Raw genomic sequence first — 23,844 nt, forward strand, 5'->3', positions numbered from 1 at the left:
TTGGTGGTTGGCTTGCCCAGTGGTTTCAGACAGTTGACCATTCTTCCCACCACTAGAACCTCCAATAGCAATGGTAATCATGGATGCTTCCTTTCTGAGGTGGGGGAAGCATTGAGAAGGGAAACATGGTTTAAGGTTATTGGCCAACTACAGAGCCCAGTCTGTACATCATCAATGTCTTGGAGATGACAGCAGGTAGTCCGATATATCAAGAAGAAGGGAGGAATGCATTCATATCCATTTTGCCAAGAAGCCATGAGAGTGTGGCAGTGGGAGATGTCTTTCCATCACTTTCTCATTGCAATGCACATTCCGGGAATTTCCAATGTTCTTATGGACAAATTGAGCAAATCCATTATAATTCCTCACGAGTGGTCCCTCAGTCAGATGGTGGTGACATAGAGCTTTAGTCACTGGGGACAACCCTGTTGCAATCTTTTAGCTTTATACCTAAACAAGTGAAGTAAATTGATGTGAGATGAATCTGTGCACAACTAGTGCAGTAGTTATTTTGCCCTGATCCCTCCAAAAGGTCAGCCACTGAAGAATGCTCTAATCCACAGTTGGCCCCCAGGTCTCCATTATGCCTTTCCTCCTATTTCCTTATAACAAAATTTCTTCAGAAAGCCAGAAGGTGCAAGGCCTCATTGCCCGCTTTTGGCCCAGGCAAGTTTGGTTCCCTTCCTTTGACTTCATCTAGTACATCTGCCATGGGTGTTAGACAGTCATACAAATCTTCTGAATCATCTGTCTGGGCCATCTCAACAAGACCTGAAAACTCTGAAACTAATCACATGCTTTCTCCAATTTTAACTGTTGCCATAGATGCCAGGCTTTCTGCTCCAGTGGTCAATATTTTATCTTCCTCATAAAAGCTGAATACTAGAAAGGTTCATCGCAAGTGAGAAAGTTTACCCCACGGGCCTCTTCCCAGGGAATTGGTCCCTTTTCAGCCCCTCTTCCATTCAGTCTGGACTTTTTGTCTGATCTTTTCCATAAAGGATCCGACTTCTCAACCATCAAGGTACATTTAGTGGCCATTTACAAATTTCACATTAGGTAAAATTAAACTGCTATTGCTTCACTGAAGGTTTCAAAAGCTTTTCTATAGTGAAGCTTCCTTTTAAGATCCCCCTATTAGGGATCTGGTTCTTCCTTAGGATATTACTATCATGCTTCAGGCTTTACCTCAAGCCCATTTTGAGCCTGCTGCTACACTAACTTAAGATATCTTTCTTGGAAGACTGTCTTTCTGATGGTTGTTACTTCTGCAAGAAGAATTTTGGAATCGCAAGCATTATTTTATAAATCACCATAGATGGTCTTCCATAAGGACAAGGTTTCTTTGAGAATGAATCCTAACGTTTTTACAAAGGTGGCATTTGAAATGAACCTCAATCAGGCTATCAGTCTGCCAAAAGTCTCTGCAAAATTTTCCAACAAAAAAGAGTATGCTCTTTATTTGCTAGATGTCCTTCGAAAACTTTTTATAAAGGACTAAGTATATTAGAAAATCAGATCAGCTTTTTATTGCTCTCTCTAAAGCAAAAATCATTCCAAATGTACAGAAAGGTACTCTATCAAGGTGGCGTTCTGACTGTGTAATGTTTGTGTACAGGAAGCTGGGACTATCTTTACCTAGCAAACATTATCCTATTGACAAGATTTGTGCTGTAGCTACTTGAAATACTGTGCAGACCTTTGTGTGTCACTGCAAACCAATGTACAGTCCAGATCCCTTGCATCCTTTGGCTCTACCATTCTGATTAAACAGTAGATTAGCTAGGGTGGAGCTATAGGGGGAACTGCCCTGGGAACAAAGTGTTGAGGGGCACAATCAGCCAATCCCAACTACTCTTTAATGAAATACTGGCTTTTAAAAGCCGGTATTGCATTTGCGGTCAACCCTGAGCACTGTAGCACTCCGTGTGTGGTCTAAACTGTAGTAACTGCTTGCTACATTGTAGTTGTGGCAAGCAGTTTGCTACAGTTTAAAAGTTTTAAAAAAATCTATTTTTTTAACTAAAACCTGAGCGCTGAAGTGCTCCATACAGGCAGGCATAAACTATAGTAACTATTTGCTACAGTTTAAAAGAAGAAATGGCTTTTTTTTTTTTAATGAAATATGTTAAGGAGGGTTGAGGGCAGTGCACAGAAATGGGACCTGAATGGCTGGGATGGGGGGAAGGGAAGTGTCATGCATCTGGCTACCTGGCTGGTGTGTCAGTATTAGGAATGTCTGATTTGTTTTTTTTTTTTTTGTTTTGTTTTGTTTTTTGATTGGGGGTGTGTAGATCTAACTGTAATAAGCCAATCATTTGCTTTTTTTTCCTGTTCACTTGAAGGGCTGGGGGAGTAGGGGCTTCTGCTCAGGAACACCCTTCACTGATACCAGCCATGTGTCCTGGTAGTGTGGGAATCTGTCCCAGAGGTAGAATCAGATGAAAACAGACAACAACGGATACGGACATTATATACTTACAATAATGCTAGATCCATGTTGTCTTGTTTGCATCCAATTCAATATCCCTCCCTCCATCCCACAACCTAAACTGTCCTTTTTCTTCTCCTCCAGAATGGCTAGAACTGACCAGGGACCTTGTCCTAGGACAGCCTGGTGACTGCTGTTCCTTATATTATTGCCATCCTTCTTAGTCCATCTTGTAGACAAGCAAGTATACACTGATTGTCAGATATTTTGGGGTAACAAAGAAAATCACGAGTAGGGGAGAAGGCAGAGCCCCGGATCCAAAGCTTCTGAAAGGCACCTAAGTTGGATCTGATAACCCAAAAATTGAACCCGATGAAAACAAGACAATATGGATCTCACATTATGCTAAGTACATGGCTTTCATGTTGTGATGAAAATGGGGGTTCCTTGCCTGAGGGGAGTGTCAACCCCCTGCCATTTGGTAGTGCAGCCCCATTACCTGGCGGCTAAGCCACAGATACAGCAGCTGGTGGATCTGTGGGTGAGAGGGAGACGGATATCTGACCTGATTACATCAAAGACCTCTTGGAGTAAATAGCAGATTTGCTTGCCCATCAGGGCCTGACCCACAGGTCATCAGAGAGGGAACTTGTCATACAAATGGCCACAATGGTGCATCTCCTGGCAATGGGCCAGTGTAGATTCCCTCTGTGTCAGGCAAAAGCTTTAACCCTACTCAGACGCCACCCTATCCCTACCCTGGGTTGCTGCCTTCCTATCGTGTGTAACTCCACAAATTGTGCATAGTCACCCCATCAGCATTTATCTACCTTCTGTGTGCTTGTGTCCATCCTGTATGTCCCCATCCTAATATGTGCATATCCACTACTGTTTGTCTATAGTGTTGTGTGTGCCTGTGTGTGTGTGTGTGTGTGTGTGTGTGTGTGTGTGTGTGTGTGTGTGTGTGTGTGTGTGTGTGTGTGTGTGTGTGTGTGTGTGTGTGTCCTTTATTTGCACTTGCACATTTATTTATACCTTCTTTTACTCCCTTGCTTTTCTGTAACCTTTCCCCCTTTTCTCTAGCTCTACATAAGTAAAAGGGGACTTTATCTCTGAAAAAAATTGCCTTAAATTCTCTCCATCCTGCACTGTCTTAGAAGTTATCCTAGTGTGGTGTGTGTGTGTGTGTGTGTGTGTGTGTGTGTGTGTGTGTGTGTGTGTGTGTGTGTGTGTGTGTGTGTGTGTGTGTGTGTGTGTGTGTGTGTGTGTGTGCTTACTGACGTTTGCCTCTCCTGTTTTCCTAAACTCCCTCTTTCTCCAACATTTTATGTACCATGAAGATGTCCATGTATGGGGACTCTCCATAATATGATGCAGAATATAGCTGTGTGTCTAAAGTGACTTTTTGTTCTGCTCAGTTGCTAGAGTTTCTACAAAATATGCCAGTGAACATTTATATATTGCTATCTGCTGTTGGACTGGGCTGGTTATATTCCTTGAGATACTCACTGGTGGCCATAGATGCATAATGCAGCTTCTGTACTTACATTCTGTTCACAGATATTGTACTGGGTGGTTATTTACATGATGGATGCATCACTTTTGCTTTGCTCTACTGAGTAGATGTGCTACACAAATATGTGCGACTGTGTGCCTGCTGTACTGCTCAGCTATTAGTAACTGAGCTGAGCTGTCAGCTCCAGTTTTTGCTGTGCAGTGTCATAGAACTATACAAGCAAGCTCTGCACAACTATGCAGTGCTTCTCTGTGAATCCCAACTATATCCTTAATGCATAGCTCTTAAGATATCAAAGAAATTAAAGTACTTTGTTAGATCATTCTGTAGCTGTTCATTATGTGAGATGAACAGTTCTACAAAGAGATTATGAAATGTCTCTACTAAACTGAGATATTTTATTGCTAGTTAAGTCATAGAAAACTTGTTGGAAAATGCTTCTTGTACTAGTCAGGAATAAAACACAGTCATCTTCGCCACTGAGTTTAATGATGACCGTGTGGAAGAGGTAATATTATTTCAAACACTAGAATATATTGTTAAGTGATAAAAAGGTAGCTGATAAAATTGGGCTAGAACCTTGGGTATCATTTACATAAGCGAAGAGTTTTCCTCTCCATAAAAATTATTCAGAATAATTAGAGAAAAAGATTTTAGGAGATGCAAAAACTTGAGTATTTGCAAGCATGCAGTCTTATCAACAGCAGAGTTACAAAAATCAGTGTTGTGTATGTGATTGTATAAGAAACGTTTTAAGCCAAATGGCATCAACAAAAATATTAATATTCAATTATTTTAGTGTAATAATGTTTTTAAAATGTGCATCTTTGTTTGCTAGATACCTTTATCTTAACATCTGGAAGCAATTAGATTGCAATTACATCTGATTATCCAATATGAATGTATATCAGGTTACATAAAATCATTAAAAAGATAAAAATGTTCTAATGTTTTGTCTAAGGTGGGATTGTAAGACTGAGGCATTATTGATTTTTTCTTTTTTGGCCTGTATCTAAAATTAAGTCTGTGCATACTAAGTCTCAGGAGCTGTACAATTATTTTCTGTATGGCTATTGCATTGCTTGGATTCAGTGCTTCCTTAACATCAGAATAATTTGTTTAAATTGTTTACATTAGCTTGTACTCTTTGCTTGGGAGCCTTGGCTGTGGGTACTGACCATTTCCATTTTATCTTCTCCCCAATGCTCAGTATTTTGGCGTTCATCTGTTGAAGACTGTGCGCCTCCTGAGACTGTTGCGACTTCTCCAGAAGTTGGACCGCTATTCTCAGTACAGTGCTGCAGTCCTGACACTCCTCATGACCATGTTTGCACTCCTTGCACATTGGATGGCATGCATCTGGTACTTCATTGGCCAGCAGCAGATCGAGAGCTGTAACTCAGAACTGCCCGAGATTGGTAGGTGCTGCATGCAGTGTAGATGCAGGCTAATGTTGCCATGACAAACCCTGAGTTGTATAAATTAACTTATACATTTAAACGTTATATTTTGCCATTGTAGAGCCTGGCTTGCGTAAATTAACAAATAAATGTAAACAATATTATTTTATTCCAGGACTTGTGTGTTTCTTCCAGTACTGCAGACTCTTTCAGCATTAATCCAAAGACACTTATTTCAGAAAATAATTTATAGAAATAGTATGCCTTCTTGTTTTCATAAGTCTATGATTTTATTAAAAATGTATACATTAACCTGCTTCCAGGTGTTCAAATAAGCATTAGGTAGCTTTCTTGCAGCATCATTTGTTGAAAAATCATTGGAGCAAACTGGAATACCACATTGCTGAAATGAATGACAGCATGGGTTGTGAGCACAAAGGTCTCAATTCCCACTTTTATGGTAGTACCTACTCATAAATAACCTCACCAACTTAGAAATATCTACCACTCAGCATTAGTAGGACTCAAACATAAAAGCACACATAACCACACAAAAAGTTTTGCAATCAAAAACATGCTCCCAGTTATGTTTTTCAGCAGTATGACACATCCCAGTTAGCTGGTATTGAATTTCTAGAAATGATGCTATAGGAAAACTACCTACCATTTTCCTGAAACATTTAGGATCTGGTTAGTTCATAGTTTTAATTAAAAATAGGACAAGAAGTGCTATTAAGTTCAGTTCTACTTTATGAAGAAAAACTCAGAAGCTGACATGCTCAGAGATTTTCTTAGTTTTTCAACTTACAATGCCAAGTCAGAGAGGAACTTATAGGGAAGATAGGATTCTGATAAGCCTGAGCATACATAACAAGTCAGGCAACTGTGATAAATCAAAGTTAATCTCAGAGCTGTGTTATGATTTATGCATGCCCTGCCACGGTTCAGGCTCCTGAAACTGAAGAATAACTCAGTTTTAACCATTATAGCTGACACGTGTATAGCGAAGCAAATGAAGAAATTAATAAGAATCATTTTAAAAGACCATACAGAAGAGATATAAAGTAGATGCCACTGCTTCTTCCAGCTGTATAGTCGATTAGATCTGTGTGGAAAAACTTAGAATGTGCTGAACAAAATCAACATTACCCTGCAAGAAAATCATGCGAAAGGACACTGTGCCTGAATTATCTTCCACTGTACGCCACAAAGTTGCACTTGCAAAGGATCCCATCAGTCTGGAAGTAGATTGAGCGACCCAATGTACTTGTTTATATAGCAAATATTTTACAACTAGTACACGTTCATATGCCATATCTGTTAATGAGGCCTGATGTGGTTATGCCTGATGTGTTTCACTGTAGCAATTGCCTTCCTACCAGCTCCTCCTATGCTACTTCCTCAGCACATTTCTGGACTGTGTTACAAAGACTAGTAGCAGAGGCAGCAGGCTTGTGCAGCTGGCCTTCAGTGGGATGAAATGCTTACTGGGGTATCTTTCAAAGAAGACAGAGGTTTAGATAGGATACTAGTTGAGCTACTGCAAGAATAGTATGGATATTCATCTTTTATTTTTCTCTAAGTATTTGCCTTCTAAATACCTTACAGAATTTAAAATATAAATTAATACCAATAGCTCAAGATGACAAATGGATAAAATATAGTGCATGTAAACAAATAAGGAGGTAATCCAATACATTTTAATAAAAGGTAAGATTTTACAGATCATCTAACAGAGTCTTCAGAGTCTGATATCTAAAGTACATGTTGTGGCAGTCTCCAAAGGATGCGACCACGGTAGGTGAAGGAATGTTTATCAGATGTTTGTAATCATACTCTGGGAACTACCGATAGTTGCTCTCCAGCCAAGTAGAATTAGATAATAAGGTACCAGAAGCTATTTTAGATAAAGAAGGCAAATACAATAAAGGGTATGCTATGTAAGTAACCTGATCTTAAAAAAGGATCATACCAGCACCACCAGCGACCAATGCAGATCCTCTGCACAGACGGTGACGTGACCATACTGAGATGCCATCGTCTGAGGGGGGTCATTTTAACAGCAAATCATAACATTTATGTTCAAACCACTTTATCTGCCTTCATTTGTAGCCAGACATCTCTGCAGCTGTGCCTCAGCCCCTGTGAATAGTAACATTGGTACTAATAAGAGTGCAATGCTTCCCTATACAATTTGCATCGCTAGGAACTTTCCTCCCTTCTTCAGTTCCTTCAAGTGCTTCACATCCTGATTTAATGCTTGCGTAGTTTCTGCAGTTTAGTGCCTTATTCTTGTTGATGATTAGTTATTTTGAGAGAAGAGTGTATGGGTGAATTTAGTAACACCGTGACTCACTCACATAATTTCATGAAGTCAGTATAATCGCTCTATGTGGTCATGCTGCATTCAAGGTTGTGGAACTTTTGGGTTAATGAAGTGTTCCCTTTAGCCTCAAGGTTCCATGTACTTGGAGTTAATTTGTATAGAACTGCAGGGGTAGAAGAAGGCCAGTTCTTACAGGGGGTAAAGGGGGCGCTTCTTTTTTTATTTGTTAAAGTCAAGTTTTTGTGGTCTTGTGCTGTGATATAAGAATCTTTGAACTACAGCAATAATTCATTTTTTTTCGGCAGGGATTTTCAATCAAAACAGCATTAAATATGTTTTTCTTTTGTGCTTGTGGCAGTCTGTAGACTGATATTTGCCACAAAAATTGCATTTTTCACTTTGCTCTTTAACCTCCTCCTTGTTCCTTGAAAATATAGTCCAAGGAGTCTAGTGATGTTCAGAAAAAATGGATAAGGTGGTGAAATCTAGAAGAAAGTTACTGAAAGTAGCTTCATAAGATTTAAAGAAACAAAAGTCCACCTCCTATATGTCAAGTTTTGAGGAAAGCCCTGCATTATAAATGACTTGCAAAATGATGGGTGTGAGGTCATTATCTAAAGTGGCCAAATTCACCTCACTAACCTTGTTGTTAGAGTATATAACCTTAGCTGCATCTTTGTCAGTGTCGAATTTGATATCTCTTGAGATCAATTTGGTATCTCTTGAGATCACGTTTGATTAAAGAGTTTCTGTGGAACATAAACCTAACAACTCAAGGGTATTTTCTCAAACTAGGCTACCTGTAACACCATTTAATTTCACTGTTGTTTTGTTGCAACCTTCTTTTGATAATAATGTGTTTCCTAACAAGTATTTGAGTTTAATGTAGGTAACTGTATTACAACACCAGGTACCACAATTACTGCCTTTCTTGGTCTGATGTCAGCCTATGCATAGAACATTGAAAATTAAAAGAAGGGGAAAAGAAAAGAAATAAGTCCTCCTTTCCTGACTCCTTAAGTAAAGAGCAGGATTTCTATACGAGACAAAAATGCATTCCCCTCCTTTACAGGATTCTTCTTCCCAAGTCTCTAGTTCTCCACTAGAAGATATTTCCTTTATCAAAACATTAAATTTCATGTGAGAATTTTTTATTTGGCCCGTAGGCAATCCCTCATAGGTTCATAGGTTCATACTAGGCTATCTGCCCTAGGGCATTTATAAGCCTAGCCAGAGTGTGTGTGGCTTTCACCACCCCTTAGGATGAGAATACTATACCCATTTAGGGTTTAGTTTACTGTGCCTCTGTCTAGTAATGACACAGAGATGACCCCTGGGGTAAACCTACAATCTCCCATCCACTCGTCAAGATTTCTCTTGAAGAGAGTTAGTGAGGGGCTCTGCCTTACATGGACTGGGATTCTGTTCCAGAGTGTAGGGAGCCTCTGGGTTATAAATCTGTCCCTCCAGCACGTCCTATTTATTTCTGTGGTGAGGTTCAAATCTCTTGCTCTCGTGGCTTTGATGGATTTGGATTTTCTGAGATGGAGCATGTCCATTAATTCCGGATTGGACATGGCCTTGTACGTCAGGCATAGATCACCTCTGATTAGGCGGTATGCGACTGAATAAAGCTGGAGTTTCTTCAGCCGGGCAGCATATGACATATGTTTGAGACCCTTTATCCTCTTGGTGAGGAACTTTTGGGGTCTTTCCAACTGCTGCAGGTGTCGGGTAAGATACATCCCAAATGGGGCATTGTACTCAATCATGGGCCTGATAAGAGAAGAGTACAGGGGCACAATGACCTCTCTTGATCTAGATGTGAATCCCTTCATGATAAGGTGGGCAATATAGAAGGTCTGCCTAACCACTTTGGCAATGTGAGTGTCAAATGAGAGGTTACTGTCAACTTGGGTCCCTAGGTCCCTGATTACCTCTTCCGTACTTAATGGATTACCACCTATGTGGTAATTTGTGGGTACCTTGTTTTTCCCAAAGGGTATGACTATACATTTTTTGGTGTTCAGCTTAAGGCCATGGCTCTGGCACCAATTATCCATTTCTATGAGGCCTCTCTGAAGGATGCTTGTGTCCGCTGGAGTATCAATTATGGTGCCCAGTTTGCAGTCATCTGCAAACTTTGTCAGCCACAATCCTCCTATGTTTGCCTGCACCTCAGAAAAATAAATGCTGAACAAGAGGGGTCCCAGGACTGAGCCCTGTGGGACACCACTTGTGACCGGCTTAGAGTCTGACATGGCTCCAGCAACTCTGACCCTGTGGGTTCTGTCCTTGAGCCAGTTTGCAACCCATCTTGTGACATATGGGTTTACATTTAAGCTGGTGAGTTTGTCTATGATGCCCGAGTGGGGTATTGTGTCGAAGGCTTTTGCAAGGTCAAGGTAGGCTGTGTGAACTGCCTTACCCTCATCAATGGCCTTAGTGACTGTTTCAAAAAAGTCAACCAAGTTCAAAAGGCAGGATCTGCTCTTGACAAACATCTCCAGAGAAAAGCTACAGAGGAGTAATTAGGCTTACAAATGCAAAGTGGGCAATTTCTCACAATGGAAAGTGGACAGTCTCTCAGTTTTTATTACATCCTAATGGCAAACAGTTTCTTGATTTTTCATCTCCAGCAGAAAAAGAAAATGTTAAGGTTGCATAATTCTCCCCTAGATAGACAGTATTTATAGAATGCACACAAAGCTGATCCTGAAATTGTACTTTTACCAGTTTCTATTCAGAATGGAAAAACTATTCCTCTCACTTCATTTGCATTAGCAAAGATTTATGGTTACTGGATAAATACATTAAAATGTTTAAATATCTACCACCTTTGAGTTTAGAGTATTAAACTGGCTCAAGTGGTTTCTTATCAGAGTTCTATTTTGGAGTAAACTCAAGAAAATCTAGTGTATTTGTAAACGTAATGTCACACATTGAATAGAGTAACTAGTTCTAACAGTAGACAGGAGAGGAGTGCATACACTGAAATGTGTTTATGATGCTTTAAATGCTGCTTCAAGTGCTACCACATCAGGGGTAGTTTTAAGGCTAGCTTGGTTTAAAACATAATCATATAATGAAGACTATAAAGAGGTTGAGATTTAAGAATTTTCAGTTGGTCAGCCATTATATTTAACTTAGAAAAGAAATGCAAAACAAGGTATTCATTCCAAATAAGTATTATCCTCAAAATACTTCACTTGAAATAAGAAAACAATTTATAGGACAGGAACTCTGTTTTTTACAAGTTCATTTATTTTACTTAATTAATCTTAGCCCAAATCCTCTTCTCAACAGTACCAGTGTAATAAAAAATAGCAAACTCAACAAAATCACAACTTGGATATGAACACACGCATTACAATTAATGTAAATTCTTTTCTAACACTTTTGAACACTGACTGAGAATTAATATTAACTGTTTACATAAATTATTTGACAGAATAATAACTCCATACTTAGACAATCTATGTGATTTACTATTTTTGACTAATGATGTCATCCAAGGAAAAACACACAGAAGTATGGGTGACTGGCATGTTGAAATATTCAAAATATTCCATAATTACCTCGGGCACATCTTATAAAAACATTATAAACAGAGTGCTCTAACAACATAATACTGTAATTGTATTGTCCAAGTTAATAACACAAAATGATGTATATTACCAGGACTACTACTGATGAACTTTAGTACAGCACAGTACAATGACAAGAAGTCCCTTTTTCCTTCTTCCTACAACCAAAATATACAATAAATTATATTCAGTTTAATAAAATAACCAACCAATAATTCCTTATTTTAGGCGTTAGATAGTACAAATACTACGATTGTTAAAGATTGGTGAATAGTAGTATTAAATCTATTAATGTATCTAATTTTAAGAAATAGGCCAGTAAAACACCTAAATAAGAAATATTGACTAAATATATATGTTGCAGGAGAAGGTAAAAATACACATATTATGTTTTTAATACCTTTATTGACAAATTATGTGGTTTGGTCAATTCTTGTAGTTGAATAAAATCAGCCTGTAAATGTTCATCCATATCAGTTATTTCATCCAAAGAACATAGTAATTCAATAGCATCCAGATAAGGTGCAAATTTTTAGGTCAGATCTAATTTTCATAAAGAATTCATAACTAACATAAATAATAACATCCCCAATACAGACCATTTCAGTAGACCACTCCATTACTATTTTGGTGATCAACTCTTGTCACATTACTTCTATCATATAAGTAATGCTGGATACAGAAAAACAATAAACCAAAAAGACCAACCGTCTCACAAAGTAATAAGTTTATTCGATAAACTGCAACAGTGCAAAGCTTTCGAGAACAAGCCTCTTTCTCAATTCTGGAGACACTTTAATAGCTTCAAATTAACTTCAAGTTCTTACAATGTATGGATGCCATCTGAATAAGCTATATTACATTATGCCTTAGAGGGCTCAACAACTAAAGACAAATAAAGTCTAGATCTATCAAGTACACAAGTACAACTGTTTCAACATACTTATAAAGCAGGAACAGTAGGTCTGTTTTTTTTGTTTTTTTTTTTTTTTTTGAAAATCATATTGGAAAAGAGAAGTTTATTATATTATAATTTTTTTGAAAGTTGGTTGACTAAAAACCTTTGAAATATTTTAGAAAGTGGACACAACAAAGCAATGTAACGCACTGGTATAAAATCTTGACTTCACAAAGAATTGGAAGGAAGTTATTAATGACCTTAAGTACTACATCATATCTCAGTACTTTAACAAAACACTCAATCAGTACTCAGTCAAGATGTGAGATATATCTAGAAGCAGCATAGTAGGTTGGTATAGAGATAAGTTAGTGCAGTCACATTGTATAAACACTCTCCAGTATTTCCCCACTAAGCTAAGCAATTATGATTTATATCCCTAGTGGTCATCTATTTACTATGGAGACACAAACTCTTCTGAACCTGCATAAAATAAATACTGGGAAGAGATTTCCCAAGAGTAAAACAAACTCTGCCATTACCAGCTTAACACATCCAATATATAAAAAGCATTACATTTTTCAGGATTATAGTTTACCATTAAAGTTGTATTTTGTATAATTTTTTAATAAAGTGGTTATTCTACTTCATATTCTAATACAGTGTCCACATTCATGATTTGATATCCATCTGGAATCTGTATCTCCAATTCCCTATTACCATTTTATTAACATTCTAGGAATGCATACACACTGCATTTAAAACACAACCGATTATTTTAACAGAAACACTTAATTCTTAAGTGAGCTATAATGGGAGTCCTCATTATAAAATTAAAGATGTAAATTAATAACATTCTACATGCACAGATAATATCACCAATCTATAAACTGAAATGTTTAGTTTAAGGTTGAGCTTTCTTCACTTACACGAAGATCGAGAACATAGACATTCTGGTATGACTGCTAGTTAAAGAACATAGGCCCTTTCCAGATTATTTTAATAGCCAGTTAATTCCAGATGAAAGATCATTACCAGGGATACTAGGAAGCTCAGTACTTCTCATGCCGCAAAGCCTCACCTTCATATAATTCTTTGTTGGTAAAACAAGTTCAAAAGGAAGCAGTCAAATTGAAATTCACCCAGCTTCCACCATGTCAAATTATAGCTCACCACAGAGCTAACTCACTGAGCACAGCTGTTTGGAATATAACCAGTAACAAAATTAAATATATGCATTTTTTATAGGGGACAAGCCTCTCTGCATCCATGAACTTAAATATTGACTCCATGGTCACATTAGCATGAAGAGAATGGAAATAAACAATAGGAAATTAGTCACTGTTGACACAGGCTTAGAGACTGCAACAACAACAACAATGATTTCCTATGGAAAATAGTGATCAGTGAATGCAATGCCATCATGTTGAACTTCACCAAATAGAACCTTGTCCAGCTTCTACTTGACATGTTATAAGGACACCTTCAGTTGAACCAGGAAAAGGTAGATATAAACAAAAATCTTCAAAATTGTCTCTTCCTGTTCTTTTCTACTTCCTTTGAGTTAATTTTTACAGGTAACCTCAGAAAAATTGGTACTGCCAAATGATTCAACAAGGTTATGCCATAAAATGCATTCAGAAATGACAGGGGCAGTTAGCTCTGCACACTCCATGCCGTCCACTTCATTTGCGCTTCAAATAATATTAACTAAAAACTTCTAGAAAACGTCTTGCAAAGGATGTTATCCAAAGGTTTCCACCAGTTAAATATTTTTATTTTAGATTATTTCTGACTTCAAAAAAATACAACATCTCAAGACCAGTTCTAGATCTATCAGATTTGAATAAATTCACAAAGTCATTCAAAATGATGACTCTCGAGATTATATTTCCTTTTAAAACTCTTATATAACTACCCGAGTCATAGCATATTTTTGAATTCCAGTGAAACTTTCTCACAAAAATTCCTCAGATTCCAGATAGCTTAATACTATTGTTTTGTTTTCGGCTCTGCCACTTGGGCTATCTACACCCTCTCATAGTAGTTAACAAATGCCTGCCTCCCGTATTTGCACATCTGAGAACTCAAAATGCAGCAAGTTCCCCTATTGGGGTGATCGTTTGATAGTAGCAAAAACAACTGAACTACTCACATAACTATTCTGTCAAACCATTGTATTCCTGCAGTCTCTATTGGTAAGTACTAGAAATCTTTCATGACTCCTTCAAAATCAGTATCTCTCCTTGAAGACATCCATAAATACAGTGTTAATTATGTTTTATAGCTAATAACAAAAAATAGTCTACTGGAATTCTGTTAGCAACAAGCCATCATAACAAGTCAATTTCCGAGCTAAAGGGCTGCATTTTCTTGCATGCTTCTTGTCCCGCAAGCAAGACAGCAAGTGAAAAAGTTGCAGTGGTATATTAGAAGCATTTAGAACCAGTCTTAAAATCCTCTGGATATAACTCCCATACCAAAAGACATAAATAAAGAATTCCTGTGATGTACAGATGTGGATCATTTATCCACAGGAATTATATTAGTTCCGCCATTCAAAGCTCAAATCCTAACCACAGATTTGTTGAATTTTCCCTGGGTAATCACACTTTAACAACTTATCAGTCCATGACAAGACTCTTGACAATCTTTCAAGGCAACTTTCAGCCAGGCTCATCTGCAAAACAACACAGACAACACTGCAATGGCATATAAACAAACAAGGAAGGGCAGCGTCTTCTCAGCTTTGGAAACAGGCAAGTTCATGTTTGGGAAAAGGCTCTGCAACACAGTCTTCAACTGTTAACTATTGCTTCAGACCAACAAAATCAACTAGTGTATATCTTTGACTCATAGATGCAAACCAGATCTAACAATTTTCAAATCACAGACTGATCAGACTTTAATGTATGCTTTCCCACCTCCTCCTTCAGCCCATCAAGTTATTTTCAAAACAAGGCAGGACACAGCCAGCTCAATTTTAATAACTCGTCTTTGACACTAATGGCCTTGTTTTTCACTGTTAAAGAGCCTTCTCCTTATATCACTAAGGTCATTACCTGTACACAAATTATGCTTACTCCAAGATTCAAGAAACAGAGACTGAACTACATCTATTTCTCAGAATTCTGAGCCTCATAGATGATAACATTTTGTTTCCTAATAGGAGATATTTTTCTTTGCAAGTTTAAATATTTTAAAGGAAATTAAAATACTTAGTTCAAAAACTTCTTACCTACAAAAGGGAAGATATTTGTTTCAGGAACTTTGACCTAATGGTTAGATCCTTTATATTGTCCCATACCAAGATTTCTAGACTATTTATACAACCCATTTGACTCAAATGTGAGTTACTCATCACTGAAGGATTATGATGTACCAGTCTCTGTTTGTCTGCAACCCAACTGAAACCTTTACTTCTGTTTGAACCAGCAAGCTCAATAAATTAAAATACATCTCATGGAGGATAATATATACTGTTTTCAGTTACTGTCACTCCTAGCAGAATGATTGCAGAGTCACACGCTCTTATGTAATAACCACCTCATTTAATGTTCCACAACAACTAAAAAGTCACTATACAATTCTTTCTTTCATGTAAAATTAGTTCTGCAGTAACTCGTAATCATTTTACTCACTTTCCAGTATTCTTTGCAAATTGGCTACAGGAAAAAAAGGGTAGAGTAGGACTGGAGAGGAGCTAACAAGAGACCAGTAGGTAGACTGAGTTGGAAAGTATAGTGGGAGGAAGGCAGAGGACAAGACAACATGGGTAGAGATTGTCAAATGAGTATAGGTAAATGATGTGGCACTGAGTAAGGAAAAATTAAAAAAGTGGGGGATGCAGCCATGAAAGAGAGGAGAAGGAGAAGAAAGCAAAACTGGAGATGGAGAGGCACAGGCAGCAGTGACAAGTGATGAAGGGGAGACAGAAACAGATGTGGTCGAGCAGGAACCAATATGACATGGATAGCAACAGTCTAGTAGACAGGAAAGAATTCTGGATGGTTGAGAAATAGAAGGGATGGGATGCATCATAGGTATGGAGGAAACTGTCAGAGCCAGTGAGGATGGCTGGACAGAATTAGAACTCAGTGAGGAAAGGTTGCAGATAAAAGGAGCATAGGTATGAAGAATGGAATGTACAGGAGTGGAAATGGGATTTTAGTGATCAGAATCTGATTCACCAAGAGGCTTAAGAATCTTGGGAAAAGGAGACAGGGAAGCTCAGAGTAAACTGAAATCTGTTTTGGAGAAAGACAAAGGAGGAAGAGGTAACAAAGGTAGCTCCAGTAGGAGAGGGGGTCCATGTGGCACCTATGATCTGACGGAGAAGAGAGTAATAGTAGTAGCAAGCACACCCTGGGAGATGGCAGACATATGCCAGGATAGGGTGTTGGAGGTAGCACTCTAAGTAGTGTTAACTGCGCCAGAAGTCAGCATACTGAGGAAGTAGAATATTATGGTGCATAACGATAGGCTGTAGCAGTAGATGAGGGAAAGGAGCTTGGGAACTGTTAGGGGTGATGGAGAGATACCTAGCAAAGGGACCACAGATCTAGTGCAAGGACAGGCTAGTACATCTCAACTATTGTACCTTTAAACTAAGATGGAAGTGAGAAGAGCATGTGATAGACACAGTGGGGGTAAATATTCGAGCACTATAAATAAGATAAAAAAGACACAATGTGGTAGAGAAACAATGAGGAATAATTCAGATCATGGCTGTATAGTATTACTGGGCAATGTGAGGAGGAGTCTAGATAAGCAGCTAAGGGATATGTAGACAGCAAAGTAGGTTGGGAGGGTGGACAGTTGCTTGTGTTATAGAAACAAGGGTAGTAAAAAGAGGAGTTGAAATATGGATGTATCTGGATACTGGTTGTTCAGAAATGACAGCGAAAATAGGGATGGAGGTTGGCTAGAAATCTACATAAAAGAGCACATCAAAACTGAGATCAGTGAGGAAGAGGAGGAGGAATAGCATCCTATGAATGAAGAAAGGAAGGTCGGAAGTGAGCAGGGCCAAAACATAGAGTATGTGACTTGTTGGTTAAAGTGGACAAAGGTGGGAGTGCTCATGGACTGATACATTTCATCATATCACAGATACATAAAAGGATAAGAGACAGCGGACAAAGGAGAGAGTGGTCATGGACTGATACATTGCATCATACCACAGATATATAAAAGGATAAGAGATAGAGGACAAAGGTGGGAGTGCTCATGGACTGATACATTGCATCATACCACAGATATATAAAAGGATAAGAGACAGCAGACAAAGGTGGGAGTGCTCATGGACTGATACATTGCATCATACTACAGATACATAAAAGGATAAGAGATGGCAGACAAAGGTGGGAGTGGTCATGGATTGATACATTGCATCATACCACAGATACATAAAAGGAAAAGGATAAGAGACAGCTGGAGAGAATAAAGGTGGTGGGTAGTAGAAAATGGGTTATAGTCAGGGGAAATCTAAATATTCAAGGAACAGATTGGGAGATTCCAGGCTCCATGGTAGAGAGGGAGCAGGAGTTAAATGAAGTTGGATAGTTGAAGTCCCCAGTATAAAGGTCTTGGGCTTAATGGGAATTTCAACTGATGCATTAAGATAGCTATTATGCTTAGAAGGGCATAGGACTTCTAGGAGCTCAAATGAGCTATTTCTGTACCTACAAATATATGAATGTGTTCAATTTGCAGGAGACCCTCAAGTTCCAACATTTTTCTTTAAGACTCCTGGCACTGACATTAATGTGTTCCAAATGAGCATTTACTAGGTTGGAATGTCCATCAGATGGACTCTCCCTAAAATGGTACTATGGGAGCAGCAAAGGTTTTAGCCAAAATGCAACACTTTGGTAAGGAGGTGCAGATAATACCTGGCAAAACAGGAAGGCTTGTCAGTCATCTTATCCCAGGCTGAAGTATACTGGCTCACGATAGAATCACACCAGCTGCACAGCCAGTTATTAAAGCCAATTATCTTGTCTTTGAATCTCGGCATCATTTTGGCTGATGGCAAAACACCACTCAAAACCAACATCTTTCCTACCTCAGACACATGCATAGCTGGCTGAATCATATCCTTCTGCATGTCCATCTGGGTAGAGGATTTAAGGTCATTCACATCCTATTTCCTCCCCATAGCTGCTGCACTAATCTTGCCCAAACTCAGCTCTACTCTCTCCTCACAGCTGCCACATCTCACCCATACATGAAGTTGAATTTGAGTCTACACAGACAGCCAAGTGAGTTACTAGCTGCTTGAGTCCCTGGCTGTAAGAAAGTGGTCTTTGAGCAACCAGGATTCAGATGTTAGTAGTAAACCCTAAAGAAATGTGTGCAAACTATCCACTTCCTGGTATATAGGGTCGTTATACAATGGGACAGTTGTTTATAAATAGCAACAAATATCTTTTTAAAATGTTTCTGCTGTAGGATACTAGTGAACATCATTTCACTGCAGGTGAAGGAGGATTTAACACCTAGGCAAGTTCTCCCTGTCCACCTAAAAGAACTCTTCTCATACCCCAAATTCAGACTCCAGGTGAAAAAAATACTTCCTCAAGCAACCCGAGTGCACCTGCTCCAAAAGTGTCATGTCAGCTAGCACTCCAACCACTGTTTCTTCTCTCTCTCCTTCACTTCCTCCTTAGTCCCTAAATATTTGATATTTCTGGGACATGAATATACATAATGTACATCATACTTCTCAACCTTTCAGAATTTACAGAATGCTCCTGAGTTTGTCTTCTACTTTATACATATCTATAAAAATGTCTGGTGCATTTGGTATATGTAAGCCAAGCATATTGCTACTACCCCTCAAACAGAATATGGAATAAAACTGATAAAGAAATAAAATAATTCACATGGGGAAAGAAGATGGATAGTTAATCTTCTTCTTCTTCTTTCGGCTGCTCCCGTTAGGGGTCGCCACAGCAGATCAACTGTTTCCATTTCTTCCTGTCCTCTGCATCTTGCTCTGTCACACCAACCACCTGCATGTCCTCTCTCACCACATCCATAAACCTTATCTTAGGCCTTCCTCTTTTCCTGTTACCTGGCAGCTTCATCCTTAGCATCTTTTTCCCAATATACTCTGCATCTCTCCTCAGCACATGTCCAAACCAACATAATCTTGCCTCTCTGGCTTTGTCTCCAAACCTTCCAACCTGGGCTGACCCTCTAATATACTTATTCCTAATCCTGTCCATCCTCGTCACACCCAGTGCAAATCTTAACATCTTCAACTCTGCCACATCAAGCTCTAATTCCTGCCTTTTTGTCAGTGCCACTGTCTCCAACCCATATAACATAGCTGGTCTCCCGACCCTCTTGTAGACCTTCCCTTTTACTCTTACTGGTACTCGTCTGTCACAAATCACTTCTGACACTCTTCTCCACCCACTCCTTCCTGCCTGTACTCTCTTCTTCACCTCTCTTCCACACTCACCATTACTCTGAACTGCTGGTCCCAAATACTTAAACTCATCCACCTTCCCCACCTCTACTCCCTGCATCCTCACCATTCCTCTATCCTCCATCTCATTCACACATATATATTGTGTCTTAGCCCTGCTGACCTTCATTCCTCTTCTCTCTAAAGCATATCTCCACTTCTCCAGGGTCGCCTCCACCTGTTCCCTACTCTCACTACAGATCACAATGTCATCTGCAAACATCATAGTCCACAGGGACTCCTGTCTGATCTCGTCTGTCAGCCTGTCCATCACCATTGCAAATAAGACAGGGCTCAGACTGATCCTTGATGTAATCCCACCTCCACCTTACAAGCATCCGTCACTCCCACCGCAGACCTCACCGCTGTCACACTACTCTCGTACATATCCTTTACCACTCTTACATACTTCTCTGACACTCCCGACTTCCTCATACAATACCACAACTCCTCTCTAGGCACCCTGTCATATGCTTTCTCTAAATCCACAAAGACACAATGCAACTCTTTCTGACCTTCTCTGTACTTCTCCATCAACACTCTCAGAGCAAACATTGCATCTGTAGTGCTCTTTCCTGGCATGAAACCATACTGCTGATCACTAATCATCACTTCCCTTCTTAACCTAGCTTCCACTACTCTTTCCAATAACTTCATGCTGTGACTGATCAGTTTAATCCCTCTGTAGTTACTACAGCTCTACACATCACCCCTATTCTTAAAAATCGGTACCAAAAGACTTGTTCTCCATTCCTCAGGCATCCTCTCACTTTCCAAGATTTCATTAAACAATCTAGTTAAAAACTCCACTGCCATTTCACCTAAACACCTCCATGCTTCCACAGGTATGTCATCTGGACCAACAGCCTTTCAGTTCTTCATCTTCTTCATAGCTATCCTTACTTCCTCCTTGCTAATCCACTGGACAGTTAATGAGAAAATTAAAACTACCAACAGAACAAGGGGCATTAGGGTCACCACATTTATATCATAAAGCTGCACAATTAAGACTGATGTTTGTAATTCAGGATAAAGGTTTTAAAGCTAAATGGAAAACTATCCTGCTAAAAAGAGGGATCAGACTTAAACATGGATAGGAGGATCTAAGAGATTTCTGCAGGTGACAATAAACTTAAATATGTCCAGCAACATTTAAGCTAGGGAATTAGTCACTTATTGGCTCAAATGAAACTAAAGTCATGGAAAAGTTGGATATTGCCAATAGGGATAAAGGATTAGGAAGGAAAAAGATGAAAAAACAATATGTTACTAATAGAAAGAAGAAGATACTGCCTCTATATTCCTCCAACTAGGAGACAGAGTTAAGGATAGGATGATGCAAGAAGGGAGTTTTCTTTGAGAGAGAGAGAGAGAGGGATAGACTAACTTACATGGAGCTTGTGTTAATTGCTAAAGAGATGGTAAGGCAAGCAGGAATACAATTTGCCCTAGAAATGGTTTGTTACCTTATGGAAGCTAGATCAAATAATGCACTGAGAAAAAGGTTAATATGCAGAGCATACAGTGGAAGATTAGAACTGAGATGATATCAGACAGAGAATATTAGAGATGATTGGAATAAAATCTTACCAGAAGAGTAGAGAGAAATATGTATTAGTCCTAGATATGCAACAAAATCTAGAAAATTCTGAATATTTGGATGGAGATGCTTCCACAGAAATTTTACATCCCAGTGAAGCTGAAACATATGTTCCCACAAATAGAATGAATGTGATAGAGGTGTGATGAAGAAGTAATAAGTGACAGGGAACATGTTTTGGGACCGTCAAAAACTACAACTATTTAGAAGGGAGTTGCAGGAAGTGATAGACAAGATAGTAGAGGGGCACTTGCCTCTCACTAAAGAGATGATTTTAACTTGAATGAAAGCCCCTTAATCAAAATATGTCATCACACTGATTTCCCTATTATTAATATTGGCCTGAATTTGTCCATTAACAAACTTAAAAAGAGAAAAAGTCATGGGCATTCAGAGCTGCTCACCTGCCATATAGCTGAAACACCTGATGTCCTTAAGGGGTCATTTGCATATATCCCATTATCCTCTTTTACAAGAGGTTTTAAGGAATCACACGGTGAAAATTCTAGCTTAGCTAGGATTTTCTTGTAATTTTTAACTATTATTAATAGTAGGTAAGAAAGCCATTACAGGAAAAAGAGGTACCCACACAGAGGTTATGAAAGATGTGGAAGAAGTTAAAAAGAGCGAAATAAAGGCATCTAGTGACAGAAGAGGAAAGCACATGTTAAATAAATGGAGTAAATAAGATTTAATTCAAACTCTGTAAAAATGTAAGTGAAATATGCATTTGAAAAACAAATATGTAAAATATTGGTTCACATTGGGTCAACATATAAATAGATTCTAAAGAAGTTGTATAGCTTGATAAGTGGTGGAATTCAGTTTATGTATGGTGTAATTCAGTTTATGTAATATGTGTTTAAAACATTGCATAGAATTGAGAAAACATATTCTGTCACAGTAATTCAGGGAAGCAGAAGGGGGACTAGGTAACAAACTTGGACCTACCTACATAGAAGAAAATAAAGAACAACTGAACTATACAAAAGTAATATATTCATGCAATGTAGTAGATAAAAAATGTCTATAGAAGGCTTGCCTGTATTTCCTAATTGCTATTAGAAAATATCTGTGCATCTGTTAAGTCATTTACTGCAAAATGTTCTATGTTAAAACTTCTTTTGTTAGTTAACAATTTTGAAGGCTGTCATAATAAACAGTGATTTTTCTAAAAAAAAAAAAAAAAACTCTTCCCCAACGCCAGGCACTTTGATTACCCAAAGAGTCATTTAATTAAATTTCCAGTGCTAGTGCTATAGTGCAGACTTGTAGCACAAGCTTCACTGATACCTCCAATACAACAGACACTTTCCCTTATAGTACATGCCAATCACAATAATGAAGATTTCTCCTTGAATTTCCAGTTCCATAAATTCTAGACTTCCAGCTTGCCTTTTAGGCTATATGTGTATATATATATATATATATATATATATATATATATATATATATATATATAAACTGGTCCATCTTGGACCTTTTCCAGCCTCAAAGCAAGCCTAAAGGAAAGAGAGTATACAGCATATTTATGGACAATTTAATGCAGTCCATCAAAACAAAAATAAGTGGAGAAGACCCACACAGACAAAGGAAGACCATGCAAAACTGCAGGCAGATGTTGGCTCTATCAGGCTGAACTCAAAACCCTGGTGCTATGAGACACTGATCTTTCCACTAAACTACCATGCTGCACCATGTTTTGGTTTTTCTCATAAAATACAGTGTTCCCATCAGGTATTGCTTATTTGTTTAGCATATCCATCTACAGTACTGATAATTACACTTCCACAGTTATGATTAATCAGTTCTTCTAGCACTGAATGTTCTCAACTAGTGGAATCTTTAGTTTGTATGTATGTATGTGTGTATATATATTATATATATATATATATATATATATATATATATATATATATATATATGTATATATTCCCCTCCCCACGAACTGCACACTAAACTCTTCCCACAACATTACCCTCAAACTTGTCTGAATAGTGGCAGTATTACAGGAAGGTTTTTAAAAGGTAAGGTATAGGGTTAGGGTTGGGTGTTAACCCTTACCTTAATAAAAACTTTCCCATAACACTGCCACCACAAAAGACACACAAACCTACACAAACACACTCTACAGCTATCCCTTTACATATCCCTGGCCCTAATACCCTAAAATATACACATTCACACATAATACAAAACCTATCCCCAACCATAACCCTGACTCTCACACACATGGACAAACGCTATCAACCCCTCCATCTCCATTCACCCTTCTCAGCCAAACATTCCCTCGACATTTCAACTGTTCAGCTATCTATACCTTTGATATTAAGCACCACCCCAGCACTCATCAACCAAATGGGTATTCAGTGCTATTAACAGAAATTATTTTCCTATCACTGGATCTTATTCCTGGATCTCCAATGTGAATAGGCTTTGTCCAGCTGAACTGAACCCATTAATGAAATCAGTAAATACATTTATGCCCTTTTGATGTGAAATGTTCATATCTAGTTAAAAAAGTGAAGTAATAAATTCACATATTATACAGCCAGGACTGACACAAGATAAAAAAACACATCAGTAGTATATCATATCTACAGTGGTTA

General features: G+C 38.4%; 1 protein-coding gene across 1 annotated transcript in view; it reads left to right on the forward strand.

The window, feature by feature from the left end:
* Positions 1 to 23,844, forward strand: part of KCNH3 (potassium voltage-gated channel subfamily H member 3) — an 873,803-nt gene that overhangs the window by 651,754 nt on the left and 198,205 nt on the right. Inside the window, exon 7 of the mRNA XM_044083680.1 lies at positions 5,158 to 5,365. Coding sequence (XP_043939615.1) covers positions 5,158 to 5,365 — 208 coding nt within the window. The remainder of the gene's footprint in view (positions 1 to 5,157; positions 5,366 to 23,844) is intronic.

Source organism: Protopterus annectens, chromosome 9.part0 (genome assembly GCF_019279795.1).
Source record: "Protopterus annectens isolate FY-2018-M chromosome 9.part0, PAN1.0, whole genome shotgun sequence".
Taxonomy (NCBI): Eukaryota; Metazoa; Chordata; order Ceratodontiformes; family Protopteridae; genus Protopterus; species Protopterus annectens.